The following is a 24,709-nucleotide window of genomic DNA, read 5'->3' on the forward strand; positions in this document are numbered from 1 at the left end:
TATCCCGTGGAACCGGCAGGTTCATCTGCCACAGTCCCTGTAGCTAGGGATGGGGAAAGCTATGGAAGCCCAGTACCTTTCTTTTCACTCTTCTTCTCCTTGGACTTGGCGCGTTCCTTTCGGCGACGGTCACGGGAGCGAGATCGGGAACGGGGCCCTTCACGAACCTTGTCCCGGTCCCACTCCCGTTCTGAGCGAGTACGTTCCCGTCGCTCCATCTCTCTCTCCCGCTCTGCCCACTGCTCCCGCACTGCCCGCTCCTGCTCCCTCTGCTCTGCCCTTGGATGATGAGGTGGCTGAGCTGGGGGCGGGGGCGGAGGGTGCAGGGGCCGTGGACCTCCCTGCTCCTCAGCTTTAGGCTCAGAGGGCCGGTCTGGTAAGAGGCCTCGGTGAAAGTCCAGCTGTGGGTAAAGAGAGAATGAAAATGCTCTTGATGGATCGGCTCAGATAAATCTCACTGGCATTTCTTAAGCAGTGTTATGAGTTCCAATGATGGAAAGGGAAATCTTTCCCTGGAAAGAAATCTTTCTCTGTGGAGACCCTAACCAAGGTTGATAAGACTCCTGACAACACCCTTAAAGAATACCCTATCTTAGTTAGGATGTAGGAAGATAAAATGCCCACCTTTCTTTTTAGGTTTCATACCTCATCTTGCTCTGCATAGTCAGCACACAAGAATTTGGGATTGGACTGAGGCCACTTGACCCCATGCAGAGCTGTTCGAGTGGCAACAGCTTCTTCTACTGTTGAATACTGATGAAAGAAGAGCAGAAAAAGGTTCACTTACATATCCTTCAATTTAGCCACCATACTACAAGACCCAAGACCAACTCCCAAAGGACCTCAACAATAACACCCCCACCCCTAACAATCTTTCCTTCTCACCGTCACATAGCAGTGCGACTTGATTTTATCTATCCAGAAGGCTTCTTCTACCAGGGTCCCTGTACGACCCAGCAACTCCTTCAACTGGCCTAAGGTAAAGGGACGAACCTGCCAATGAGAACAGAATGTCAAAAGGCACAAAAGAAAGACAGGTGGAAAGATGCCCATTCCTAAGGTTTCCCAATACCCGGTAGTTGCCAGCTTAGGCAGAATTCGTGGGACTGTGGATTCTTTAGTCAGAAGTGGGGAAGAGCAAGGGGTGGAGATGGGAATGACTTACCAAATTGGAAATGTGGACAATGTTATTGATCTTGCCCCGAGGTGGTGAGGGCACCTGAGCTGTACGAACAGGATCATCGATTGTGATAGACACACCAGACTTCTGCTGGCTGATTGAACGCCGGGTCAGAGTGTCTCCCAGAGTAACTGCAAACATGAAAACCAGGAATGGGTTGTCAGCAAGGTACAGCTGTAGGGACATTTTATCTTCTCCAGTCTAACCGTTTTGCCCTTATACTGCCTTGGTACCTTTTTTAACTTCATGCTCCACAGGGGGAGGCAAGGCAACTTCTACAGAAACCTGGGGTGCTTCAGGGGGCTCGACTTCAGGTTCTTTTTCTTCCTCCTCTTCTTCACGCTGCCCATTTTCCTGACCCTCTGCTGGCACCACCTATAAAAAGGAAGAAGGTAAAGGAACATCAGGGGCTCTTAAGCAGTCCCTAACAAGTAAGTCCTGTACATGACCCTCTTTCTGGTGAAGCAGGGAAGAACAGCAGATCTCAGATGCTCTTTCTAAAAAGCTGAAAATGTTAAGTGAGGTGTGTCATCTGCAACATATTCTCAATGCTGGGTACAAATAAGAGACCTTGATTTGTAATGAGAGACACTGAGTCAACAGAAAAGGAGAGACAGTCCAAACTCTTGACTCCTACCTCAACAGCCACCCTGTTCCCAGCCACTTCCAAACAGAGCCTTCTCCATAACCTGGCTCCTTAGCAAATGGAGCCTTTTACCTGCGTGACGGTCCGGCATATCTTCAGCCCCTTGTCGTGGGTTCCATCCTCACCATTACGCTCTGTCTCATCTTCAGAGATCCTTGAGTCATCAGCATGTAGATCCACAATGGCCTCCTGCCCCGCCAGGGGTTTGATGTCGGGGATAAGACTCTGGGACACAGATACCCCCCCACCCCGTTACACTGGGCCCACGTCTACTCCCACCTCCCCACATCCCACCCCTCAGGCTTTTCCCACCTCACCTTAAGAGATTCTGTGGTGATACTGATGGAGGGCTTCTTCTGTGTGGTGGCTGTGCTAGCCCCCCATCGCCGTTTCCGCCCTGGCTGGCCTCCTTCTGTGTCACTGTTTCCAGCTGGTACCCCTTTGGTAGCCGCTAACCCCCAAGAAACAAGGCCCACTTGTGAGACGGCCAGGGGCTTTCTCTTGGTTCCCTCTGTAACCCACTGACCAACCTTTAACTTGGGTTCCCTATCTGTCAAGTCAGATTGTTAACATATTTTATTTTTTAAAAGCCTTACCTTCTATTTTAGAGTCAACACTAAGTATCAGTTCCAAGGCAGAAGAGCAGTAAGGGCTAGGCAATTGGGGTTAAGTGACTTGCCCAAGACCACAGATAAGAAGCATCTGAGGTTATATTTGAACCCAGGACTTTCCGTCTCTAGACAGCTGAGACATTTAGCTGGCCCGTTAACCTATTTTAAACTGAGGCCAGTAAGTCTTAGTAGCAGGGAAAATATGTATTCAGAGTAAACAAGAAGAGTAGAACTATTTCCTGATCAAAAGAAACTACCTACCTGTACTTAAAGGCAGCAAAGGGAGGGGTGATCACAATTTGCTTGGTGGGGGATGAAAAGAAAAACTCCTAAGCAGTTTAGCTTTTCAACTGAAGGTAGAAATGATTTTTAAAATTGTGGGGAAGTAAAGGAACAAGAGATGTTTGGGTGTACTGGGGCCCAGAATTAAAAAACAAAACAACATTGTGCTTTTTATCAAACACTCTAGCAGGATAGAAGAAACTCCTCTGTGAGCTAAGAGGCCCCTCATTTCTGTTCTCTGGTTCTGGGAAACCTAGGTGTTTGAAAGGATGTCTCTCTCTACATAGCTCTTTCAGCTCTTGAACTGCAGAGAACAAGAAGGGAAAGATAGTAAATGGACAGTAGGGTCTGAAACACCTTACTGTGTATTTCTCTTAGGAGAGAGGTAAGCCTTCCTATTACTTAGAAACTCACTTAAGTGTAAGGAACTCATTGGAGCCAGAGAAATGACAAAAACTTATACTTTTGAAGGACAACGATACAGAGCAGTAGAGAAGTTCATCTGTTCCATCAAAAACTCTCGTTGCTATGGGATCCCTAAGTATCAGTGATTTAAGTCTAAACTTACAGACAACGGAGATCTTCCTCTTGAAGGATTTGGGCATCGAGCTCTGTATAGAGAAGAAAAGGGGAAAAAAAGAGAAAGAGACACACCCCACAGAGAGGGGGGGAAGAGGTTAGATGAGGGTAGTTTCAGCACAGGCTCCAGAGACACAGAGTAAGAGAGACAGAGACAGACAGAGAGACCAAAACAGAAGCGGCAAACGGCAAAAACGGAAGCGGAACCGATGCAAGTTAGAGAAAAAAACAAAACCAAACGTCACATCGGGGAAAGGTCCGTCCAGTCCACACCATGCCTGCATATTAGCTTTACCAGAAATAAGTTGAAAAGAAGACTTTTAGGGTGCTGTCAAAGCCTCCCCCCACTCCCCACTCTTCAAAGACGTTGCCATGCCCCCTTCATAGTCCTTCTGGGTTGAGACATACCTGGCTCAGATTCTCAGGCCCCTACCTCTATTGCCCAGGGTTGGCTGATACAGTCTTTGTTCCCTATAACTCAGGTTAAAAATGAAGAAACAAAGAAAGCCAACTTTGGGATGGGAAAGGCCTTAAGGATCTACTTTTTCCTTCCTTCAATGACCAACCAGTCTAGCAATGAAAATGACCTTCTTCCCTCAAGCACAAGCTATTTTGCTTGTCTTTTGCAAGTTTTGCAAGTCACTTTTGTACTCTATAGAGGGTTAGACTCTGAAGATTTCTGTTACATAGAGTCCTGATATCTGTTGGAGGAAGGCAGCCCCAGACCAACTTGACTGGAGAGTGAGCTAAATGCCATTTGAACTTACAAATGAAAACTGTAGAAGGATCTTGAAAAGGACAGCCTTTTTCATCTGTCATATATTCTTAGACCTTTCTAGTCATCTTACTTGTCTCCATGAGGGGCTTACCATTCCTTCTCCAACTAGGACTCATTCATGCCTTATGGGCTTTAGCTGAGGACTATAAGGTGGCTTGAGACAACTCCCTTCTCTTTCCCAAAAGAAAGGGATTATGAACAGAGCAGAAGAGAAAGGCTAAGAATGTGGGACAGAGTGGAGAACTTCTATATTTACGTGCTTATTTCTGGAAAAACTAAAGCCACCCTTCTAAAGGGTAGAGCAGGACTCTTGACAAAATCTCTTCTTTCCACCTCCCTCCCCAACCCTGCTTCTGTCATCTAACCAAGTCTCCTTGGTCTCCGTTAAGGGCCAGCCTGACCCCAGCCGGGCCGCTCTCGACGGGAAAGTTAGTGAGAAAAAAAAAAAGTCTTAATTAAAACAGGAAAAACATGAACCAAATAAATAAAATCAATAAAGAAATAAGAAAATTAAAGAAAAAAAAGGGAAAAATAAAATAAAGATTTTTTGGGGGGAAAAAGAAAAAAAAGAAGAAAATAAATAAATTAGGAATATGACAAATGTTCCAGGTACCATCTCACACCTGGGATCTTCAGTTCAGCCAATCGCACCTCACTGTGTACTGTATCTAGTCAACCGCCGGTCCAATCAGAATGAGCCCTCCCTGCTAGGCGCTGTGCAATTGGTGGGGGGTTGGGTTGGCAAAAAAGGTGAGTGCACGGCGTGGTGGTCGGCGGCAGAGCCACAGTCCTCCCGGGGGGGCGAAGTGGGGGCAAGGGGGAAAATTGGGGGGGGCAGTGCCCAGTCTCCAAGGTATCAGACAGTTCAATGGTGGTGCCCAGGCTTAGCGAGGGGCAGAGGGAAAAAATGAGGGGAGAGACAGCAGTCCCAGCCCTGTATGGGCACCATCTTGTAGTCCCTGATGAGGAGGTAGCCACTGAGTGGCAGGAGTGGCTCATGCCCTGGATTATGAGAGGCCTACATGGCCCCCATGTCCACCAGTGGCAAACTGCAGCAATAACAACACTCAATATTTGCAATCCAGGTGATGGTTACTCCAGGGTCTCTTTTTCCTCTGCCTGCAACTAGGTGGGAAAGCCTTTGATCAGATGTGGCCATGGCGCCTCAGATGAAGGTGCCCCTGGAATAGTATGTAGACATTCCAGGTGAAGAATGACAACTGTAAGGCCAGGCTGCTTTTCTTCTCAAGAGTGTGGCTTCACCTAAGAGAGCTCCAGCTGGGACAGTGGCTCCAATCAGGTGGATGGATGGGCCCAGGCCCCTGCCTCCAAGGATGGAGAAGTGGTAAGAGCTGCCAGCACACTACCCTCCACCATGTGTAGCCAGGGACCAGAGGAAAGTCCATCTGATGAGTGAGCAGTGATGAAGCAGACTGGGATGTCACCAGCATCAAGTCCCTGGGGCTTAGACCTTTGACCTTCTGCAGGATCCTCAGTTGTTGAAGCTTATTCTGAGGGCCCCACTTTGGTATCTTATAGCCTGCTGCCATGCCCACACATGGCTCTTTAGGGAGGTTTTGTTGCCCTAGAAAGGGAATCCAACAGTCTGTAGAGAACAAGGAAGCCCCCAGCAGAGGCATATGGATAGGGGCCCCAGCACTGACAAAAGTTCTTCTTGAGGCATCCCAAGTTGGGAAATGGCACAAGTCCGCCCCTTTCCAGATGCACTTTGCTTTCTGAATACAAGTCTCTCCTGAACAGTACTCTTCTGGCCCCCTGCTGTAGGTAGGTCAGGGAGGCAGGCGTGGGGGAGCCCCCCCCGGAGCCCACATACAACAACCCCCCTTCTGGCCGAGGCACCTGGATAGCAGACTCGGCTCTGCCTGGGCAGCTCAGTAGCAGCGGGTGGGTCCAGAGGAGGCAGCAGCAGCAATTGGCCAGTTGGGCAGGGTTATATTTTACGGGCGGATTACCGTACATGAGGTACTTGGACAAAATTTTACGGGGAAGAAGGACCTTGTAATAAATAATATTCTGCACATCAAATCACTTTCACCGGCCCCCACCCCCGCAACACACACCAGAGAAAGGCTACACACACAACAGTCCCACCCACCCTGTGCCCCCTACTCCCAAACCCAGCTAAGACTTTCTCTATCACTATTATAGCCACAGAGATTTTGCTGGTTTGGCCTGGGGCAGCTCCTGAATTGGATGCAGAGCATGAATGAATGTGAATGGAGAAAAACAGAGAAAGAATCACCCTGGAGTAGTTATCTACATTTCAGAAATGGGACCACTGGGGGGCAGATAGGAAACTCAAATTCCCTCAGCATGGTTAGTGGATGGTGAAAAATCCTATAAGCCCACTAGGGGGCAATGCTTTCTAAGAGGATAAAAAGGAGGGAAAGCAAGAGGGTAACTATCTCTTAACAGACTGAAAATGATAGCAACAAAAACTGAGCTCTGAGTTTAGAAAAATAACTTGATAAAGAAGGAAAATATGACAAGGACCCTTTTCCCTAGCATGAGCCTACGAGGACATAATTGGGTAGCCCCAAGACAAAAGAAGAGCTGAGATTTAGAGCCGATGTCCCAGAAATCAGGAAGGGAGAAAGGAAAGAAAAGCAGGATAAAGTCCCCCTTAACTCTGTCTCCAGTTGATAAGTACTAAACTGAAGAGAGGTCCAGGAGCCAATCTTCCTTAACCAGAAGAACATGTTCCCTGTTCCCAACACAAGGGGTATCCCTTGCTAAACCAGCAAATTCTCCCTTTGGTCCTATGCTGACCAGGTCCCTGTCTGCCTCTGGGACCTGCAGGCCCCAGATCTCTGCTGAACAAAGATCTGCTTTGTCCCTTCGTTCTGAACTTAACCCACTTTTTGAAGGGGGTCACCAGAGTGGCCCACCCTTTCCCCTAGGGTTGTCCCCCACCCTCACCAACAAGTGGCCTTGAAATTTACCTCTTTCTTCTCCTCATCCTCTGCATTGCCCTCGGGGCGTTCTTCACTGCTGGCAGCATCTGCAATGGGCATGGGGGGCTCAGGCACCTCATTCTCAGGCCTGTTTTCAGTTGTCTCCATGGTCACTTCCTCCTTCTCCTCGCTGACAGTATTGGGGTGGGGAGGAGGGTAGGAAAGGAAGGGCAGGAAAGAACCAAGGGGAACAGAGAGCAAGATGTTAGCTCGTGAGTCAGGAAACCCCCATGCCTCATCACTGTGTGTGTGTGGGGGTGGAGTGGGGAGGGGGGGAGAAATGCTTTCCCTGTCACACCAGTGTTTAGCCCCTATTGAGTGCCCCAATTCTTTGGGCTTGAGGCCTAACCCAAGTTGAGGAGAAAAGATTTTCTTTTACCTAAGGATGAAGGGGGAATTAGCACCAGTCTCAGGAAGTATATCCTCTCAAGATGGGACAAAGCTGTAATAAATAGTCCCTCATATGGTCCAACAGCACCAACCAAGACTCATTCCTCTTCCTTTCTTCAACCATTCCCTCAAAAGTGATTCTACCAAGTGGTATCTCCACCCCCCCTCCCCCAATGGCCAGGCCAGCCAGTTCATAAACTCTTATTAAGCATCTACTATGTGCAAAGACACTCGAGGAGCCTTTTTCCTCAAAAAGCTTTATTAGATTCCCCCAAAAATTGTGGGTTCCTCTTAAAAAAGATGATAAAGTCTGGTCAGTCGTGACTGCTGCCACTGCCTCGTTACATGCCTGTCCAAAGGGATAAGTAGCTATGGTCCATTCATTCATCTGACCTGGAGATCCAGGAATGGAATAAAAAGCCTCACCAGTAAAGGTTTATACTCCTTAACCCACCTCCCCCTACTGAAGCTGGAGAACCTCAAGTGGAGTCATATTCCTTTTTTACCAATAAGGTGCAGAGGCTACTCTAATAGTCAGCTCTGACCCTGCTTTCTCCAGTATCCCATTCCTACTTTCACAGAATTACAGAGCTAACTTTCCAGTCTGAACACACCCACCACTTCCCCCCCCCACACCCTCAATGCACTGAATAATTCTCCCCCATTATCAGAAGCAGTGAACTCACCCTCCCATTCGGGATCACACAAGCTGCCCCCCCTCCCCCCCACCATTCCCACACATATAATTCCAGAGATCCATCTCTGAAAAAACTGCCTCTCAATCTTCTTTAGTCCCCACCCCTCCCCCACATGCTAGGGGGAAAAAAAAAATCAAATCAAGATGACCAAGGGCCTAATTCTCTGTAGGAGAAACCAAGCCTCCTGGGCGTGATAATAACCACCAGGAAATCCAGCAGCCCAGATAGCCTGACACTCAGAGGTCAGAGAGCCTCCAGAGAGCAGACTGAGAAGGCTGTTTGGGGGAGGGGAAAATTTATACTGTGCCCCTAGCTAGCAGGCCCGACAGAAACACACAGGATTCAACTACCCAAATTTAAAGCACAGGCTAGCCTGAAAAATACCTATTTCCAAACAGAAACGGAAGGGGCCTGATTGGTATAAGGCTGGAAAGACAAAGAGGAGAAAAGCAGGATGTCCAAAAACAATTAAAAAAACAAAAGGAGAAATGAAGGCCACAGGGAACAAGAGAAAAGAAAGGAGAGGAGGCAGAGATGGGAAAGGGAGGAGAGACATGGAAATGTGAAGATCTCACCCTTCTTTGCTTTCTGATAACATGCTTTTTTTTCTCCCCCTGGAAGTGCTGTTTATCCCCTTCTGGAATGGAAGAAATAACAAAAACCAAACAAAAAAATCCTAAAAAATTTAAATTAAAAAACCAAAAAACCAACAACAAAAAAAAACCAACAAAAAACCGAAACACCAAAAACCAGAATCACCTTCCTTGTCCCCAGCTCCCACCACCTCCTCCCGGCCCCCAGATCCAGAGAGAGAAAATCAAGAGATGCAGCAACTGGGGAATCAAAAAAAAAAAAAGGTAAATGGAAGGGGAGGTGGTGGTGAGGGGAGATTGAAATAATATATCTGGCGTTTAAGAGATAAGCGTTAAGTCCTCACGGCAAACCCCGGGTTGGTTGGGCCGGTCTCTCTGGAGGAGGAGGAGGGCCAGGCTGCTAGTAGTGGCTGGCTCTATTGTATTGGAGGAGCGGCAGCGATCAGCCGGAGACATGCAGGGGAGCCATCTTGCCACTTACCCAGCAGCCTGTGTGTGCAGAGAGGGGAGGGCCCTGCTGCAGCAGGGGAGGGGAAAGCAGAGAAGGGAGGGAGGGGGCGGGAGAGAGAGCTAGGCTGTTCTCCACTGGTAAAGCAGGCCACAGGGAGCTTGCTGGCTGGCTCAGGGCTGGCTCCATAGGCCTGGCCTTTCCCCCTTCTGGGCTCACTCAGGTTACAACGGCTACAGGGCTGACCCTAGAGGAAGGCTGCTCTCTCCTTGGCCTCCCAGGAGACAGGCTGAGGGCGGGGAAGACACTCAGAGTTACAGCGCTTACTTGACTTGGAAGCTTCCAGAGGACAAGGAAGAGAAGGAACAGGGCAAGAGAGATGGGTGAACGAGAACAAGGTAACAAAGCCAGGGACGAAGCAGACACAGACAGACTGGATATGGGCAGGAGTCTGGTTGCCCCCCTTCTCTTTCCCCTCCCCCAACCCCGAGGCATGGAACATGAAACCAGAACAGCCAGTTGGAATCCTAGGGGTAGGGGGTGTTAATTGACAGTAATATTGGGTCACCATGGTAACAGGCCAGCATTGCAGCTGTAAGGACCATGTGTTGCTTACTCCCCACCACCCTGATTCTCAGGGACAGCTGGTTACTGGAGTGAGAAGGGAAAGAAGAGAGATAGAGGTCTCTAAAGAGATGACAAACAATTTGGTTTGGTAGTGCTTTAATAATGTCCTCTTTGCCTCAAGGTAGAATAGTAGGCAAAGAAGAAAGACGGAGCCAGCCTTTAGGGGACTGAAAAGTGTGAGATGTGTGGTCCTGGAGTCAGATGTAGCTTCTAGTCCTACTTCTACAACTCACTTGAGTGACCATAGCCAAGTTCCCTTACTTATCAGGGCCATTTTCTTCATTTGCAAAATAAGGGCATTGGGAAGATCCTTTGAAAGGTCCCTTCCAGCTCTAATGATCTATGATGTCTAGAGGGGCCCAGGAATGAAATGAATTCGAGAAGATTCAGGCCTAAAAGAATGAGGCAGAAGAAAAGTCTATGCTGGGCAGGAGGGAGTGGCCTGAAGTTGAGTGGAGAAAGTCAAGCAGAACCATGCCCATCATAATGATGAAAAGTGTAGAGCCCAGCTATTTTTGACTTTGAGGCAAAATGCAGCACAGTAGGCATTCAAGAAATATTTGTGGCCTGAAGACATCCTTCTAAGAGTCTGGTCCCAAATCCAGCAGCTCTATTTAAAAAACTGAATTTTTAATCTCAGAAATGAAATTTCCTCCCTGCTACTACAATCCAGGAAGGTAATGAAAGCCTCAAATCCTTCTCTCAGTTTCTTTCTCTCTAGTGATCCTTCTGTTTCTCAAAGGCCAATCTGCTCACTCTGTCACTTTTACCTTGGCTAGATGATTTCCTAAATCAGGCTTGAAGTGTTGTTTTTTTCCCCCCTAGCCAGCAATAGTGCATGAACAAGTGAATATTTAACATAGGTCTTATTTGAAAATTTTAATTCAAGTTATTTTGAGGGTACCCTAAAGGTTGGGTTGTTCTTTGATGTTAGGTTTATGGGATGACTGGTGTTTAAAAGTTTTTCAAAGGTACAGTCTAGGCATAAAATGGATGAGTAATGTTTGTTGAATCAAATCTCAAGTGTACAAGGGATTCCCCTAAAAATAACATTTTGTTCAGTTTACCCATAAAAATTGTTACCTTCCAACTTCAGCTGAGCTGAGATTACCACCTGCTGTCCTGAGGTACTTTCCAGGTGTTAATAACTCTTCCTTTAAGGAAGAAGTCTGAGTTAAAGTATGAGAATTATCATGATGCCCTTCCTTGTCTTCAAGACGGTGGGAATTCTTACCATCCCTTCATCTCTCTCAACACACAGTAGGTCTGTGTCCTTCATGAGCCCAGATTATCCTATTAAAATCAATTCTGTGAAGGTGTAAGAGATCAAAGATCCCATGAGGATAAAACATAACAAAAATTGAGTCCTTGAAAGTACCTGAAAATTGGGATAGCGGACCATAACCCCAAGATTGTTAGTGAGGCTTTACTGTACAACCCAGCTGTTCTTTGCCACATTTGAAGACAAAAAGACACGTTTAATCCTTTATACTCATACAAATATCCCTAATTAGCTTTAAAATGTGTGAAAATTCTGTTTCCACCCATTATTAAGCAGAACAGTATGATGAAGCCCAAGGGAAAAGCACAATATAACCTGAAGGTGAGAAGTTCATGTTAGAGTTCAAACCCAATGAAAGATATCTAAATAGGAGTGAAATTCAGACCAGTTAATGGACAAAAGAAATGACTGTACATACATTTGAACTCAAACCCCAAAGTTTTCCAGAAAATTGATAGGGAGCTGAAAAGAGGCCTTTGGAAAGACAGGAGAAGCCCTGGGGTTTGGAAATAAGGATCCTAAATTAACTGTTGTGCTTTCAAACCCCTAACTTAGTATTCCACACAAAATTCAAATAAAGAATAACAGCTTTAGGACAATAAATGATGCAGTTCTCTCTCTCGACAATGTGATTTTTAGGGTATGTGTGATTTTCACTGCCTCTTTCTCATTCATTCTACAAATTCTACCTTTCCAGTATCTATTGTTTGTGCTAACAGAGGTCCACCAAGTCACCAGGGGAGGGCAGATTACCCTCTGAGGGGTTTCCTTAAAGAATTATTCCCTTGTTCTCATACATGTGAAGAGAAAATGTGGATCTGCATAGTGCCAGGCAGTCACACTAAAGTGTTACTGCCTGCTGGGTTTGTAGATGAAGAAAGGCTATGCTTTAAAATGTTTGATCATAAATCAGAGGACAAATTAAGAAGGTAAGAAATAGCTACACACTCAGAATTCTGATTGGAATCTTTCCCTACATTTATAATGATACAACACTATTACTTTCTGTTGCAGAGGAATATTTCTTAATATCTACAGCAGACAGAAAGACTGGACTTTGGAACAGGGCTCAGGTGAATTAGATCTGAGACCCTTGCTCTTGCTGCATCAATGAGAGAATCCCTATTCCCAATCCAAGACCTGGCCCAAGTGAATAAAATGCAGCAAAAAGTAAAAAACAGCAGCCATTGGGAAAGCTAGTCCCCATTAAAGGAGAGGTTTTGAAGGATAACTGGCTTTTTTAATATTTTAAAGAAGTAGCACAGTTCAGTTCCATTTCTGAAACCCCTTAAGTTTGCTTAGATGGGGCAGGAATACTGAAGTTGAATCATGGAAGAATAAGATTATTTGAATTTAGTATTGTTGATTCCTCCCCTTTGAAAAACTGTCAGGGTCACTGGTTGAACTCCCAGAAAGTGCTGCATTTCATTAAAGTAGATCCTCCAGAGATTTAGGCAAAAACCTGAGGTATTGGTTTACTGAATCTAAGGCCTGAACATAGACAGTGTGGTTTAGGCCTTTAAGTCTTTTTGTTTAGGATGCTGAATAGACCATCTGGTGAGTATAGGTAAGGAAGTAGGCACTTGGTGTGCTTCTACCAGTACAATGATGCCCGCCCCCCCCCCCCCCCCAGTTTTATATTGCATCTGTGTTCCACTATCCAAATTATATGGCCACATCACCATAGATTATCTAGAAAACAATGAACAAGCATACTCTTTACCCAAAGGGGAAACAGGTTGTACCCTTTATCTTCCTTCAACCCATCAAATCCATTCTGATATGACTACTTCATTTATAGAATAAAAAAATCAAAGCCATTTTTACTTGAGGAGGGAAAAAAAAATCCAGACTTGGTTCAAAGCTCTGCTTGGGTATGCTATTTTAAAAGAAAAAAACCCAAAGTGATAGTTGCCTACCTCACCATTGTGCAGAGTATCTTTCTGGGATTCTAAAAATCATCAGCTTCTCAAGAAACACTGGAAGCAATTTTCTAGGCCCACTATCACCAAGCTTATAAATATCAACTTCAAAGTTGCAGTTATACATATCATAAGCTGTACCCCTCTATGGGGTACCTCAGACTGATAAGCACAGGAGGGAACCCCATATCCTGACTGGAGATGTAAGCTGGGGCGAGCCATCCTTAACACCTTCCAGGATCCGATGGGTTGTCACTTTATGTTCCTAGAAGAAAAACTCTTTTCCAGAGAATAATGCACCCATTTCAAGAAGGAAAAACAGACATCTCTCAAAGGAAGTGGTGCCAACCCTGTTTTAAAAACAAAATGTAATGGCCACATGATGGCAGTAGATGCAACTTAATAGCACGATAAATGCAGTGATGACATTAACATAGGGTCTTATCCAAAGGCAAGAACTATACGAAATGTAAACCTGTTAAAATCACTTGAAAATTAGGTAACCCATGCATGTATCTCCAAAGGTAAAACAAAATTATTTTTGAGTCTTCAGAAATAAATTATTTGACTACTGTAAACCTAGAGAGAAATCACATTAATGTTAATTTAAAATAAGTTTGAGTCACTCCTTTTTTTTTCTTCACTTATTTCCACCTTATAATCAATACTATGTATTCTCTCCAAGGCAGAAGAGTGGCAAGGGCTAGGCAATGGGGGTTAAGTGACTTGCCCAAAGTCACACAGCTAGGAAGTATCCGAGGTCAAATTTGAACCCAGGACCTCCTGTCTCTAGGCCTGGCTCTCAATCCATTGAGTTACCTAGATGCTCCTTGGAAAGCTTGAAAAATATTTGGGATATATAGTGTTACACTGACAAAACTTATTCACACAGGAGTCTTCACAGCTGAGTATAATGACTTTAAAGTCAGGTATATTTTGTTTGAAATGGCTGCCACACCTACAATGGGAATCAGATAGTAATTTTTCAGTCTCTTTCTATATGCCAACTCAAAAATGAAGGCTATGACCAAAGAAGTGGCTTTAAGGTCATTGAATCTTAGGTTGAAGGTATACTGGCAACCAATTGGTCTAACTCCACCTAAATAGAAGCCGTCTCTATAACATTTCTAATAAGGGGTCATCTACACTATGACATCTCTGATGATAGTGAATCCATTACCTCCCATAAGAGCCCACTCTAATTGTTAGGAATTGTAACTCTTTGTTAGGGTTATTTTTCTTCACATCAAACCTAAATCTGCTTCTCTGAAAATTCCACTCACTGCTCCTGGGTCTGACCTCTGGATCTCAGCAGAACAAGTCTAATTCCCCTTTCACATGACAGCCCTTGTAAAAACTAAAGAGCTGATCATGTCATCTCTCCAATGACCCACTCTTTCTTTAGGCTATATCTCCAGTTCCTTCATCTGATCCTCTTCTTGACATTCTTCAGTTTGTCAATATCTTTCCTGAAACGGGACACTCAATATTCTAGTTGTGATTGGACCAGAAAATAATAGCAAAAAAGACCAGGTGCCCCTTCCAACCCTGAAATCCTGTAAGTTTTCTACAGCCTCAGAATAAGACAGAAGATCTGTCAATGGAACATTAGGACTCTAACTAGTACTATTATACTATATTATATATATATACATATATATATAATACTATAGTAACTAGTATAATTAAAATATTAATTATGGTTCCTAAAAGCTAGTCTTTGGTATCACACTTGCTAGTTAACTATGACATCTAGAGTTTTTGAGCCACTCAAAAGAGTGAGAGGGCCAGACAGGGTCCCAGAAATAAGATTTTTTCTGCTGTTTCCTTATACGTTATTTCATAAGCTTAATAGGATTGATTATATCTTGAGTTTAGAAGCACAATTCTCTGCAGCCTGATCCACAAGAGATGGCTGGTTGTGACATCCATCCCTTCAGTTGTTCAGCCCTCAGCATCATTTCTCAGACTTCTCTATGGGATTCTGATAATAGTTTCTAGCATAGTAAAAGAAATTTATACCGTGTCCAGATAAAATTTTGCTTCCACATATGGTGAGCATTAGAATTTGAAGTCAAAAGGTCAGGAGGTCGAATCCCAGCTCATTCTTCTTACCTATTATACCCTTGCATGAATAACTTAATCTCTATAATCCTCAGTCTCTCTTCTATAAAATAAGGGGTTTGGACTAGTTGACTAGTCCTTTCTGCTATAATCTTTGAACTAGAGAAATAACATGATGACATCCTAAAATGCCAGTTATTTATGAGGGCCCAATTCAAATGTATGACTTACACAATGTGCTGAATCTTTCCTGAGGCTGGCTGCTGAGGGGTCTGCACCTCTGGTGCTCTCTCTGTGGCAGCAGGTGGTTCTGCCTCTTCAGCTTCAGACTTCTTGGGGCTCCCCTGTCAAAAAGCAAGAAAAAACAAACATACCAAAGAGCTTAGAGATCTAACCTTTGTATTTCCCTTAACACAATGGTCTCCATACACTAAGTGCTGAATAGAAGTTGTTGAGTTTGAATTCCTTATTCTTTTACCTGGATTGGATGAGCATATCCTACCCTGTATCTCAGTACACCCAACTTCTATCCTATTCCACGCCATCATTTCACTTCAGAAGTGGGTCACTGAGTGGAACATGGCTTAAGAAAAGTACTTGGACAATTCTACAGCAGCATCTTATTAGGAAGCTTTTATTAGCTAAACATAGAGCTAAGAGTTCTGACTTTCACTTCTGCTCTAAAGGAGAAAAGGAGGCTACTCTTACTCTGAGCTAAGATTTTGCCAGCAAGGCACTAGAATGTGAGAAAGTCTGTTTAGTTTTCATGAGCTAAAGAAGGCTAAAAAACACCAAATCTGTATATACCCAAGAAAGAAAGAAAGTATATACCACTGATCTCTGATATAAAGTCCTTTCTCTGTTACAGTCAGTACTCAGAGATGAGTATTCAAGAGAGCAGTAAACCCAAGGGTATGAGGAATGAAAGACAGATTGTTTTTATCTTGTGAAATGCTGAGATATGAAAACTGAGTCCTAAAATATAAGCAATATAATCCACTGATATTACCAACTAAGTATACTCTAAAGTTATTTAAGTGACTACCTTGCAGTCTCAACAACACTGAAATTATACCTAGTGTTGTTCTTTCTTTCCTCCATGGGCTTCCTAAATCTATCTTTTCCCCCTTTCCTTCTTCTCTAGATTAAGTGTAGAAGCTAAACAGGAGTGTCTATTCTACTCTAGTTCACTTCAGGGACAAGCAGCATGGTACACAGAAAGAATACCAGACTTGGAGTCAGGAGTATTATTTCAAATTGAAGTTTTGACACTAAGATCTGTATGACTCTGGGCAAGTCAAAAACTTTCAGCCTCGGTTTTCTTTTCTTTAAAAACAGAAATAATAATACTTACACTACTCACCTCACAATATAGTGAGGGAATGTTTTGGAAATCCTAAAATACTACATAATTATTGTGTTAAAAGAGAGATTGTGATTGTCTCTTGACTACTGGTAAGGAAGTACCATAGCCTACCCGCTCTGGTTTCAACCTCTGGGTCTTATGCTTCTCAACTGGTTCAGCCTGGCTCATACCCCTCATTGGGGCAAAGGCTGGAGAGATGGTAGTCCTCTCTTTTGGTTCAAGAACCTGCTGTTGTAGCACTGACGGACTGCTGAGAGGTGCAACCTCCTGCCCAGGAGAGGGATCTTTGGTGTGGGAGTAGCTGGTGCTGCTATCCCTGGAGACTCCAGGGCTCCGAGACTGAGGAAATTAGAGTGGGAACATCATAAGAACACAAGTATGGCTCCAATAAGATATTATATAGTTTCCCACTTCCTATTTATTCCGCTTAACATATGGACCCTCAAAACTTTTTTCCTGTCTTATCCCAATGTTTAAACTAATAAAATTCTAATTAAGATAGTCCAACCCAATGGTAGTCTGTGTATTTTAATCTGACTACCTTAAATCCTTTTTAACTTGTTCTTTTTCCTGTCAGAATTACCAGCCTCTTTGATCCAATAGTCAACAATGACTCAGAATTCTCAAACTTGCTTAGATTAGAAGATGGAATCAGCCTCAGTTACCCCTTGAGATACAGGTTCAGAATGAAAAAGGGACCCATCCAAATATAAATTATAGGCCAGGGAATGTAGATCAAACTCTAAGGCAAAACAAAGTAGGAAATACTTATAGTTTGGAAGCTGAGACGAAGAGCAAATTTAAGGTTTGGGATATAAATGTGAGATATAAAACAAGAAGTATCACAGGGCATATACATAGCAAGCTAGTTAGAACACCTGAATTCTAATTTACTCACTTTCCTACTGTTGCTTGATGCTGAACGGGAACGGGACCGAGAACGGGACCTAGATTCTGATGTTGACCTGGAGCCCACTTTGGTTCCTGAACGTGGGTTGGAACAAGAGCGTGACCAAGATGAGTCCCTCTGCTTAGATCTGGGGGGTGATTGGGATCTCGAGCCTGAGCTGTCCGGAGAGTGGGATCTTGAACGAGAAGTGGAAGAAGATGAAGAAGATTGGCTGGAGGGTGATGAGTCAGCTGAACGTTTTGTCCTGTGGCTTGGGAGAGGGGTGGGGGAGTCTCCTTTTCTTTCCTTCTGCACCAAAGATGATGGCTGTTCAAGGGGAACCTCAGTGTTCACCTTGATTAGGTTTGATTCCTCAGCTTTCAGAGCAATCAGTGGGACAGAATGCTCTGATTCACTCTGAAGAGCCTTCTCAGTTGGGGGTCTAGTCCCTGTGCTTCTTTCTGTTGAAATAAGGGAAGTCCCCTCTTGTGATATCTCTATTGGAGACCTTGCTTTGGTGCCGGGAGGGCTTGGCAAGGAAGGCAGCCTTCCTACCACTTGGACAGTATGTGGGGATATAAGTAGTTCTTTGGCCTCAGCCTCTTCAAAAGGAGGAGACCTCTGGGTAAGGTCAGGAGGAGCTGGGCCTTCCAATGGTTCTGTTTCTTCTCCAGTGGTGGGCTCACTAGGGGCTGGTGGAGTGGATGCTTCCTTGGTCAGCAGGGGTGGGGGAGTTTCTTCCTCTCTAGCCACTTGCTCTGGTTGTGGCCTAAGGGACACCTTTAGCAGATCTTCAGTTAGCCGAGGTGGGGAAGGAGACTTTTGTTTTCTTTCTGGGGATTTTACAGCTTTTACTTCTTTTTCTCCTTTGTTCTCTTCCTCTGCCTTTACTTCAACTTCTGATAATTTCACACCTTTCTCTTGTTGTGGTCTGGCTAGCTGACAGACTTCACCTTCCTCCTGGGCCCCTGTTACTCTTCCTCCTTTTTCCAGTCCTTCCTGTTCTTGGGATCCTATGCCTTTGGTTACCCCCTCCACTGCCTCCTGAAATGCTGCTCTGGATTCTTCCTTTCCCCCTTGAAATTGTTTCAGAACTGGCAGATCAACAACTTTTTGCATCTCCTCCTCTTCTTCTTCTTCCTCCTCTTCCTCCTCCTCTTCCTCCTCTTCTTCTTCCTCTTCCTCTTCTTCCTCTTCCTCTGTTTTCACATTTCGATCTGCTCTGGCCCTCAGATTTCTGGAAGGTGTTTCCCGTTCCTCTTCTTCCTCAGTAGCTAGGCTGCTTTCCGAGAGTTTGGCTGCTCGTGCCTAAAAAGGAAGGTGGGGGAAGCACATAAGAATATATATTAGTTCTGAATTTGCCTGATAACAGATCTACTGGAGGAAAAAAAGAAATCTAGGTTGACATTATGGAGGAAGAAACTCAACTATAAAAAGAGGAGACAATACAAAATAATTTCCTTTTTTAAAAAGCCTAATTTTTATTTAAAAGTAGCTAGGCATGGAGGATAGTGAACTGGCCTTTTGAGTAAGGAAGTTCAGTTGAATTAAGTCTTTGACCCTGGACAAGTAATTTAACCTTGGAATGCTCTAAGTGGCACTCTTAAGATAATAAAGTCATAGAGAAAGTGTTGATCTGTACTGGAACAGTAAGTTCCTCATTGGGAGCTCCCTAACTGATGGAACTGTAAGGCCTGATTTTAAAAAATTAATTTATATATTTTATTATCAATTTCATCACTGACTATAGTCTTTCTTCTATCTGTTATTTTTTATATAAGACATTTCAACTATGTGATACAATCCTAATTCTAAAAGATTCCAAAGGTAGCACAGCATCAGAGGTCATTTTTTAACAACATTTTTAGTGTCACTTTTTTTTTAAAAATAATAAGCTGTTTGGAAAATACAGATAGTTTGGGTGACATAAGTAAATTAGGGGAGCATGGAAAAAATTACTTGTTAGATCTCCAGATATATAAAGAGTTCATGACTAAACTAGAGATAGTAGATTAGAGAGCTATGAAAAATGGATAATTTTCATTACACAACATTAAAGTTTTTTCCACAAACAAAATCAATGTAGTCAAAATTAGAAGGAAAGCAGGAAACCGTGTGTGTGTGTGTGCGCACGCGCGCTTCATTTCTCAGTATTTAGGGAACTGAGCCAAATTTATTTAAAAAAAAAAAAAAGCACCATTCCCCAATTGATAAATGGCCAAAGGTTATGAACATGAAGCTTTCAGAAGAAATGAAAGCTATCAATAGTTATATGTAAAATATTCTAAATCACTAATTTTTAGAGAAATGTAAATTAAAATATCTCTGAGGTTTCATACCTCACACTTCTCTGACTGGTTAAGAAAACAGAAAAGAAAAATGACAAATGCTGAAGAAGATATGGGGAAATAGAGGAACTAATGCAGTGATGAGTTGTGAACTGGTCCAATCCTGGGAGAAGAATTTGGAACTATGCCTAAAGAGCTATTAAGCTATTCACCATCATAAGCTAATGACCCAGCAATACCACTATCAGGCATATACCTCAAAGAAACAAAAGAAAAGGGATATGGATCTATATATACAAAAATATTTAAAGCAGCTCTTTTAATGTGGTGGCAAAGGACTGCAAACTGAATGGATGTCTATCACTTGGGAATGGCTGAACAAGTTGCGATATATGAAATGACAAGCAGACTGATTTCAGAAAAACCTGGGAAGATTTATATGTGGTGATGCAAAGTAAAGTGAGCAAAACCAGGAGAACATTGTATATAATAATAGCAATATTGTAAAGATGATTAACTGTGAAAGACTTAGCTACTCTGAACAAAACAATGATACATGACAATTCTAGTTCATGACAAAAAAATGTTATCTACCTCCAGGGAGAGAATTGATGAATTCTGAGTGCAGAATGAAGCATCTTTTTTCCACTTTCTTTACTTTCCTTGGTTTTCCCCCCTGCCTGCAACATGGCTAATGTGAAAATAAATGTTTGCATGAGTACATATGTAAAATGTTATCCTATTTCCTGCATTCTCAATGGGTAGAGGAGAAAATGAAGGGAAGGAAAGAATTGAGAACTCAAGACAGAAAACATTAACAATTTGCTAATTACTGGAAATTTCTTGATATTGTTTAAAATGGCTTTAAAAAACCCTTACCTTCCATCTTGGAGTCAATACTGTGTATTGGTTCCAAGGCAGAAGAGTGGTAAGGGCTAGACAATGGGGGCTAAGTGACTTGTCCAGGGTCACCCAGCTAGGAAGTGTCTGAGGCCAGATTTGAACCTAGGACCTCCTATCTCTAGGCCTGAATCTCAATCCACTGAGTCACACAGCTGCCTCCTGAAATGGCTTTCTTAAAGGTTACTAATTCCCTACTGTTGAACTGAAAATAATTTTTCCCCCCTTTAGTCCTCATCCTCCTGATTAATTTTCTGTAGTTTTACACACTGCTGACCACTGTCTCATGGATACTCTTTCTTTCCTTGGCTTTAGTGACATGTGACATCTGCTTCTCTTCCTATATTACTTCTTTAGTTTCATCTGCTGGCTTTCTTTTTTTCTTTTTTTTTTAATACCCTTACCTTCCATCTTGGAATCAATACTATGTATTGGTTCCAAGGCAGAAGAGTGGTAAGGGCTAGGGGGTTAAGTGACTTGCCCAGGGTCACATAACTGAGAAGTGTCTGAGGCCAGATGAACCTAGGACCTCCTATCTCTAGGCCTGGCTCTCAAGCCACTGAGCTACCCAGCTGCTCCTTGCTGGCTTTCTTAATGTTGGTATTTCCTTAAGAGTTTGTCCCTGTTGGGCAGCCAGGATTAAAAAAAGAGTCTGTTCCTGTTCCTAGCCTCTGCTCTCTTCATGCTCTCCCATGGCAATTTAATTTACATTCATCAATGCATTCAATGCTATATATTGTGGAGTCCCACATCTGTGCCTTAAACCCTGACCTGGATTCTCGAATCTCATTTCCTACTGGGTATTTCTAGTTAAATGTTCTATCTTAGACTCAGCATGCCCAAAATCAAACATCTTTTTTTTTAATCCTCCTTTTGACCTCTCTATTTCTGTAAATGGTACTTCCATTTCTTTACTCAAACACTCAACTTTGAAACCATGGTGTCGTTTTTAACTTCTGCCTCTCATTAACTTCAAAAATTAACTGCAAAGTTTTGTTAATTCTAACTCTACAATATCATTTATATTTGTTCCCTCCTCTCATGAGTAGCCAAATCAGATGATTCATTATGGAACACATACAAATAATTTATAATGTTTGCACCAGGAGCAGTATAAATTCAACCTCCATTTAAGAAGGTTGGCTATACTTATTTTGGGTCAACTTCTCTACCATGTTCCCTAGAAACCATATCATTATAAAGTCTCATTATCCTGTACCCTTTGCCCCTGGAATTGAATTCCTCATCTTCCCCTTCAACCGACACCCCCTGCCCCCTAACTATACTTATGTTGGATTTCTTTGACTTCATGGTGCTAGTGCCCCAGTACCTTCTCCACTGTTCCTCTCTCCCACCTCCTTTTCAGCTTTGTGTGTTGTCTCATGTAAGCTTTTTGAGGGTAGGGACTGTCCTTTTTCTTTTCTGTATTTGTATTCCTAGCTCTTAGCAAAGGGGCTGACACACAGTGGATGCTTAATAAATGTTTATTGACTATTTATTGATTATAAACTGTACCCGGGGTCACCAAATGAACCCTCAAAGAAAATTAACTCACTCCTTCCATATACATAGGGGTAATATCATAAAGGTTGAGGTTTATTCTTCCTTGAACATGAGAAAAGAGATATGGACCACTGTCAACAAGAAAGGGCATCCACAGTTTTTGACAGTAAATCATTAAAAGCACCTGCTCTCACCACCTTCACATTTCTGCAGAGGGTCTCGGCCCTTTGCTATTGCAGCCTAGGATTGGATTTCATGAGTAATTGGGATGATTAGAGAGAGATGTTTTAAGTTACATGGACACCATGGGAGTAGAAGAGAGATGATTGAAAGGGAAGGGAGTAAGACTTCCCCCAACTCTGTTGGGATCAGAAATAACACCTTGAGACTGAAAGGACTGTGGTACTGACACCATCAGGGTAAAATGTGGCACTTTTCCTCTCCAGTGAAGTCACCAAAACAGTGGCCATTCCCATGAAGCTCTGTTTTAGCTAAGCTGCTAACCTGCAAATGCTTTCAATGTCCTGACTGTGTTGCCATGGGTCAAAAACTTTTGTCCCTTTGTCTTTGTCCTGGTTACAATTCTGCATATATGTATATGTATATGTATGTGTATGTGTGTGTGTGTGTGTGTGTGTGTGTATGTATAAATAAAATCTTACTTCAGTGCCTTTCTTGTTTACTTTCCCTGGAATGCCTCCTTTTCCATTTGTTGAAACCCTTATCAACCATTTAAGATATAGCTTAAATATGCTCTTTCCTCTATAAAGCCTATCCTTCCTTATCCTCTCCTTTGGACCCCAAATGGTTAATTTACTTATTTTTAAAAATCTTTACCTTTTGTCTTGGAATCAATACTGTATATTGATTGGTTCCAAGGCAGAAGAGTGGTAAGAGCTAGGCAATGGGAGTTAAGTGACTTGCCCAGGGTTACACAGCTAGGAAGAGTTTGAGACCAGATTTGAACATAGGACTTCTATGTTCCCATCTCTAAGCCTGGCTCTCAATCTACTGAACCACCTAGCTGCCCCTTGGAAATTTATTTTTGCTTTTTAAATCTCAAATAGCACTTGGTTTAAGAATTTCATAAATTATTTTATATTTTATTTATATAATAACACAATCTATTAGTCTGTGAAGTTTATGAGAGCAGAGGATTTGTCATTAAAACTTTATATTTCCCCAATACCTAGCAAAGTATATTGCACATAGGAGGTGCTTATTTATGTTTGCTAAACCTGAAATAATTTTTATCTGTATCTTCATACAGTCTGGAGAAATCATTTTATTTGGGCAAGAAACATTTTTATTCCCTGGGGAAGATATTTGCATCAGGAGGAGGTTACCTGTCTCACCCTGGATGACCGTCTCTCTCCTTTTCTTGGCCTTTCATCATCAGATTCACCTTTTTCTTCAGAGATAGAACAGCTTTTTCCTGCCAAAAGGAAAAGTAAACAAGATGAGAATTGTATCAGGGACTCTCACATATGGTTGTTTTCTTTATAGAATTCTAACATGAAATCCACTTTGCCCAGACTGACATATATAAATACTGATTTCTTGCTTCCATACCAGTATAGGTTCTGGAATCTTCCAGAAAGAAGTTCTAAGAATTCCATAATTAGGATCTCACCTCTAATTTCTATTGAGCATTTAAAAAAATATTCCCAAATCAATTCAGACTCTGTAAATGTTGAAGGATGTGTGATCTAATTGCTTTTGGCAAGGTGGTATAGTGCATAGGATTCAGAAAGATCCAAGTTTTAATAGTATCTTGTGGGGCAGCTAGGTGGCACTCTGGAGAGGGTCTAGAGTTGGGAGGACCTAAGTTCAAATCTGTCCTCAGACACTTCCTAGCTCTGTAATGATGGACAATTCACTTAACCCTATTTGGCCTTCCATTCTTCTTCTGTCTTAAGAGTTGTTAATAAGACAGAAAATAAGGGTTTTTTAAAAAGTGCCAGACACTCACTAGCTGTATGACCTGGGGCAAATCACAACCTCTATCTGCCTCAGTTTTATCAACTTTAAAATGAGGATAACAGCAGCATCTACCTTGCAGGGTTGTTGTGAAGATAATGTAAAGAAAAGGTGTATACTACCTAAATGTTTACTCCTTTCCTCTCTGGGTGTTCCTTCAAACAATCCAGAGAGCAAACTATTTATGCCCACCTAACCTACTCAACTCCTGCTCATCCAACATGCTGGGGGCTTCCTCCATATGACATGGTTTATCAGCTGAGTCCACAGGTTGTCTATTAATGATCCCTCATTTTCACTGAGTGATCTGCTTTATCTTTGTTTCTAATCATACATTTATTTCTCTATGGATTATCTTTTGTACCATTTCTTCTAAGTAATTCTTCAGCTGTAAAGCATGTCAATCTGCAATTGAGAGGTGAAAAGTGGGCATAAGCAGGCTGTAACATTTAAAAACAAGCGATTCTGCTCTGCAATTAACTCCAATAAATATACAGACACTTCCAGGGACTTTCCATTTTCCTTCCTTACTTGGGAGTCAAACACACAAAGTTCTTTTATTTATAAAGATGAATATAGTCCTTTTGGCCCCTAAATTCAAGATTTCATTGAGCTGTGAGCCTTGTTTATGACTGACTGCTAATGTCTTGTTTTAAACAGATTTCCAGCACACATCCTTTTTTAGCTTATATAGGCAGTTATAGACCA

The 24,709-nt window shown here is 42.9% G+C and overlaps 1 protein-coding gene across 12 annotated transcripts in view; it reads right to left on the reverse strand.

Moving 5' to 3' along the window:
* Positions 1–24,709, reverse strand: part of ACIN1 (apoptotic chromatin condensation inducer 1) — a 37,995-nt gene that overhangs the window by 1,240 nt on the left and 12,046 nt on the right. For 3 of the 12 annotated variants that reach the window (XM_056810039.1, XM_056810043.1, XM_056810045.1), the window contains exons 4-16: positions 23,368–23,456; positions 17,340–18,638; positions 16,553–16,780; positions 15,307–15,419; positions 7,040–7,181; positions 3,288–3,330; positions 2,144–2,277; positions 1,899–2,051; positions 1,414–1,555; positions 1,166–1,311; positions 886–993; positions 646–753; positions 77–401 (exon numbers count right to left, since the gene is read on the reverse strand). In XM_056810039.1, the coding sequence (XP_056666017.1) occupies positions 77–401; positions 646–753; positions 886–993; positions 1,166–1,311; positions 1,414–1,555; positions 1,899–2,051; positions 2,144–2,277; positions 3,288–3,330; positions 7,040–7,181; positions 15,307–15,419; positions 16,553–16,780; positions 17,340–18,638; positions 23,368–23,456 (3,030 nt within the window). The other 9 variants (XM_056810040.1, XM_056810044.1, XM_056810046.1 and 6 more) reach the window with 9 other exon arrangements.

The sequence above is a fragment of the Monodelphis domestica genome, chromosome 1, assembly GCF_027887165.1.
Source record: "Monodelphis domestica isolate mMonDom1 chromosome 1, mMonDom1.pri, whole genome shotgun sequence".
Lineage (NCBI taxonomy): Eukaryota > Metazoa > Chordata > Mammalia > Didelphimorphia > Didelphidae > Monodelphis > Monodelphis domestica.